Genomic DNA, 5,038 nt, shown 5'->3' on the forward strand with positions numbered 1-5,038 from the left:
ATTAGAAACATAATCATGGGGGAATCAAAAGAAATTAACTTCTATTTAGTCTTTGGATGCAACGGAAAAAGCAGTCTTTACAGAAAAGCCATGCTAAACATTAAATTAAGGGATTGAGACCAACACGAGAAAGTTAACGAGCAAACATGATCCGCTCATTACTGCCTGAACAGATTTAAATGGTACCACAATTCCATAAGATAGCCACCAAGAACAGTTACAGCTAGTTTTCAAGCAGCTGCATCTGGATAATTAACGGAAGCATGTTGCAGACATTAGTGCCGTACTTTTTAAAGCCACTGAGAACTCCTTCTCAAAACTTAAAGGCCCTGAAACTTTCTTTTTTCCCCTCAGTCAGCTTCTTACGATGAACGATGTGGTCACACATGAACACATTTTCATTTTCTGAAGCAATTATGGTTATTTCCTTTGAGAGATTTGCTGTAATTTCTGTGTTGTTTTATGTCTGCTCTCCTGACAGGCTCATCAACATTTGGTGTTAAACAGAAACAGAAAGAAGATTTGATACCAAGTTTTTAGTGGCTTTAAATATTTCTCTTTAACGCGTATGACTAAAGAAGCAACAATCAAAGTTTGAAAAATCATTTTCTCTTGGTGCATGGGCGTACATGACATCATCTTGTTCCAGGTGGGCCCTGTCCACGTTAATCACTGGTTTAAATGGACAGGGCCCAACTGGAAATAGATGATGTCATGTACGTGTAAATAGCACAAATTCAAAAAAATAAATAAAAATCTTACGTAAAATAATCAAAAACTTTTAACTTTGGCAGAAAGGTGTGTTCCTCCATTACTTAGAATGAGAAGCTGATTAAGAAAATGGGGTTTCCGGGCCTTGTAATGTCAGTGACCACGGTGATTAGTAACTCAATAAAATACATGTCTCAGCTCAGATGGTTCCGAGTGGAAAATGTGGATCTTAAGTAATGCCTAATCACCATCTAGACCCTTTATTCCCTCCCATTGTTCATTAAAGGGATATTTTGCTTTGACAGAGCAGGTTCATTTTTGAAAACACATACTAAAGGAAACTGGCTGCTCAGGGGACCTGCAGTCAGCATCACTTCATTAGTTTCCTTCTGAACCCACTTTGACAAACAAGATAAATTAGAGTTTTTTTCCACGTCATTCTTCGCCCTGCAGCTTACTACTGTCCATTTGCATTTATCAGTGAAAAAAACAATTACAAATTCTTGTAGAGACCGCACAGTAGGAGTTGGTTGCTCCATACACCCCACATGGATCTGCACGTGCTGACAATTGAAACACTTCTTTTTTTTTTTTTTAAATGCTATAAAAAATGATTGTGTAAGAAAACAAAAAGTGCATTTAAGGTCAAGCAAAAATACACGCTGTATGTTTGGGTCAGAGTAATTATCTTGGAACAATGAGAAAAAATGCTGTAATTATAATGGAAATATTTTGAGTGAGTTCTCTGTGAGATGTAAGAAAAAATCTTCATAAAAGCCATTAATTAAAAAGAAAAGAAGAACTCAGTGAAATGGTAACAAGGTCGACTTTGAAAAAGCTTTGATTGCAAAGACGAAAATGTTGCACTTTTCAATCAACTGCATTATAAAAGAAAGAAAGAAAATACAACATTCTTGCGTAGATTTTTCTTTATTTCAGATCTGAAAGTGGGACAGAATTAAAACCTGTATTTTAGATTGAAACCAAGCTGACAGCTGACTGCGTACGTACAGCGGAGACACACACACGCACCTTTATTCCTCATTATCATCATCAGCGCTACGTTAAATCGCCGGGGTGTCGGTGCGTAGATAGTATTTATGCATCTACGAACACACACACACACACACACACACACACACACACACACACACACACACACACACACACACACACACACACACACCCACCACACACACACACACACACACACACACACACACACACACAACAAACAAAGAGTGCGGGGCAGCTGCGGGGCTAATTTGTTTAGAAGGAATTAATTAGGCATTATTAGGGAATAACAATGGAGCAGAGGGTGTTTAACAGTGGGACGTAAGAGGCAAACCTGTCACGGAACAATAGGCTAAAATCCACCCACTGCTTCTCTGCTACCGCTCAATTACTCTATCACACAATAGGACACACACACACACACACACACACACACACACACACACACACACACACACACACACACACACGTGTAAATGAAAGCAGGAGTTTTCTGATCAAACCTAAGCCTGAACATTCATTCATGACGGAGAGACGGCAGAGGTTGTGTTTCTATATTGCGTGTGTGAGTTTCGAACTGAGCAGGTGTTTCAGTTTTAAAGGTATCTGCTCTCATACCGTCACTGACACTGCAGCTGCTGTTGATGTGTCTTCAGGTGATGAACCCAATTACAGAACAAAATGCAAAGGATCTGATATTGCTTAAATTCTTGCCTCAAGCTAATTTTCTTCAGATCTCAATCCAATCTAATTCCTATCCTCTGTCAACCCCTTCCCACTCTCCTTCCCGAAATCTGCCTCATCACCGCACTTCGTGGCTACGGTCCAAACTTCCTCCCCGTCGCGCTCCTTCCCTCGCACCTTGTTCTTCCTCCCCTCACAGCCACTTCTTGAGAACGGCCAAGGCAGAGTTGAAGGTGAACTGAGCCTGGTGAGTTCCGCGGTGAGCCAGCAGCAGGGAGCCCGCCTCGGGCCCGTGGCCAGACGCCAGCAGCTCGGCGGCGGCTTTGTCTACATCCCAGCCTCCCTCCTGCTGGTGGGACAGCATGTGGGAGCTGAGCAGGGGGTAAAGGGCTGAGGAAACGCAGCCCACTAGAAGCCCTGCATCCAGAAGCAATGAGAGGAGTTCAGCGTCACAGGAGGAAGCTTTCTCCTGGGGGGAGAGAGGAGGGAGAAAGTGTAAGAACACATGTGGAAATGGAGTCGGGAGAAACTTGCCTAATTTGCCTTTTCGAGCGTGATTGTGGGTTTTTCCTCATCCCTGGGAATACATGCCCAGAGTAATCGCCAGAACTCTGGCACATATGGAACCGGTTCATCTGCCAAATAACCAGCTATTATTCAGCAGACCTACCCCAAACACCCACTGACTGATAAAACACCGAAAGTGGCTGGGAGGTGTGGAGGTTAAGCAGCCACAGCGCCCTGTGTGTACTGGTATGTGCTGTAGAATCCTGCTGCAGCAGCAGTATTTCCAGACTATGTGTGATTACTATGTTACACGCGTGAAGAAACCTGATGAGGTCAGAGTGTTGGGTCAAAATCTGTGTTGACACTACCAACATTCACATGACACACACACACACACACACACACACACTTCTCTCTGTGACTCAGCCCATCTCCCCTGCATCCTCTCACCTGTTTGCTGTCTCTATCTAACTATACAGTCATGATGTACGCACACATACAGACAGCGAGTCCCTGACAGGGTATTTCTGGAGCTGAGGCAGATCAATTATAAATGTGGAGCTCATTTCTTCTCTTCTGTTGTAGAAAAGGGTAGCCGAGATGGATACGTTTCTCTCCCTCACTTCAGGAATCTCTCATCTCTGTACCGACCTTGCTCTATTTTTCCTCTCCTTAATGGACATTTCATCTTTAAAAACATTAAAACCGTTTAATCAAAAAAAAAAAAGATCACTTCAACCATGATGATGGATATAAGACAACCTGAATGTCCCATACGAGAGTTGAGAGACTGTTGTCATTGACAATGACACTAACCCCTCCTAGAATTACTGAATATTTTTGCACATAAAAATAACTTTGTCCCAAGATTCATAGCATCATTAGATCCATAGTATTCTGGATGTGATTTACCATTTAAATACACGTTCACGCTTGCTTTGCTACCAAAGGGAGACTGACGTAGAACAGTTATAGAGATACAGTATGTCATGCATGACTAATAATTTAATTTCTCCCTTCCATTGAGAGAAGGGACCAGACGAATCATGACAAGCTGTGGGAGGGACGAAGGCCACACAGAGAAGACAGACGGAGACATTTTTGAATCTGGAGACAGAGGTGGATGAGGAGGTCATCCGGTTATAATGAGAATTAAGTGAAAGAATAGACAGTGGGGGGGGGGGCTGCAGAGTGTGGAAAATGTATGACAGAGAAAGATGGAGGGAGAGAGCTGGAGAGGAGAAAGGCAGACATGCACTGAAAACATCAGATACACATTTTTAAGTGCACCAACTGTTTCCAAGTGCTGAAGGCACAGTAGAACCAAGAGGAGGCACTTCAGAACACTTTTATATTTTGGAGGCTCAACAGAGGCCCAAAACAAATGTTCTACAAGGGATTTCTGGAGTTGCAGTGCGCACCGACCTATTTTGAAGCTTAATATCCTAATAAAGATAATTTCAAACTTTACGGATAGGAGCAAAAGAATGATTTGTTTTTTACTACATTGGTCTTATTTTTCAAAGTCTTGCCATTACACCTCTTAGTTAAGGTAATATTGTCCTCAACAAAGTATTTCCGAAGATCTGGGAAGTCCGAGACGAGGCAAGACACACAAAGGTTTGATGATGAGAGAGGCTGTTGACCAGACAAGAAGTGTGAAAACCAAAACAAATGTTATTGTCTCATAGGCTATTTATAACTGCTTTCACATCCATATTATGCTACATCCTTCTTATGTTGAAGTTGTATGTTGTATATACATACAGCTGCAACACATGTAAATGAAAATTAGCTATCTGAAACAGTGGTACAAATACAGGTTTGTCGCTCATGCTTAACAATATACAGCTGTCTTAATACGAATTAAACCTGTGGACAAATGTAGAAGTGTAGACTGGCGCTATAGCCGCTGTGTCTCTCCATGTTGCTGGGGAGCTGTGTGGGAGTGAATGGGGACGGGGCTGCGCGGAGAGTAAGAGGAGCGAGACAAACACAGGCACGGCTTTACAGAAGAAATAGGTCTTGTAACGCAAAATTAAACCATATCGATATAAATAACATTGCTTCGTTTGAGAGGCAGCAGATGCAAGAACATTAGGTGTACCGGTGCGACCTAGGA

The 5,038-nt window shown here is 42.3% G+C and overlaps 1 protein-coding gene across 1 annotated transcript in view; it reads right to left on the bottom strand.

Annotated features, from left to right (window-relative positions):
* Positions 1-1,630: 1,630 nt before the first annotated feature.
* nbas (NBAS subunit of NRZ tethering complex) overlaps positions 1,631-5,038 on the bottom strand; it is a 185,629-nt gene continuing 182,221 nt past the window's right edge. Inside the window, 1 exon segment of the mRNA XM_032542394.1 lies at positions 1,631-2,878. Within this exon segment, the coding sequence (XP_032398285.1) occupies positions 2,603-2,878 (276 nt within the window). The 3' untranslated portion in view covers positions 1,631-2,602.

Source organism: Etheostoma spectabile, chromosome 18, assembly GCF_008692095.1.
Source record: "Etheostoma spectabile isolate EspeVRDwgs_2016 chromosome 18, UIUC_Espe_1.0, whole genome shotgun sequence".
Classification (NCBI taxonomy): domain Eukaryota; kingdom Metazoa; phylum Chordata; class Actinopteri; order Perciformes; family Percidae; genus Etheostoma; species Etheostoma spectabile.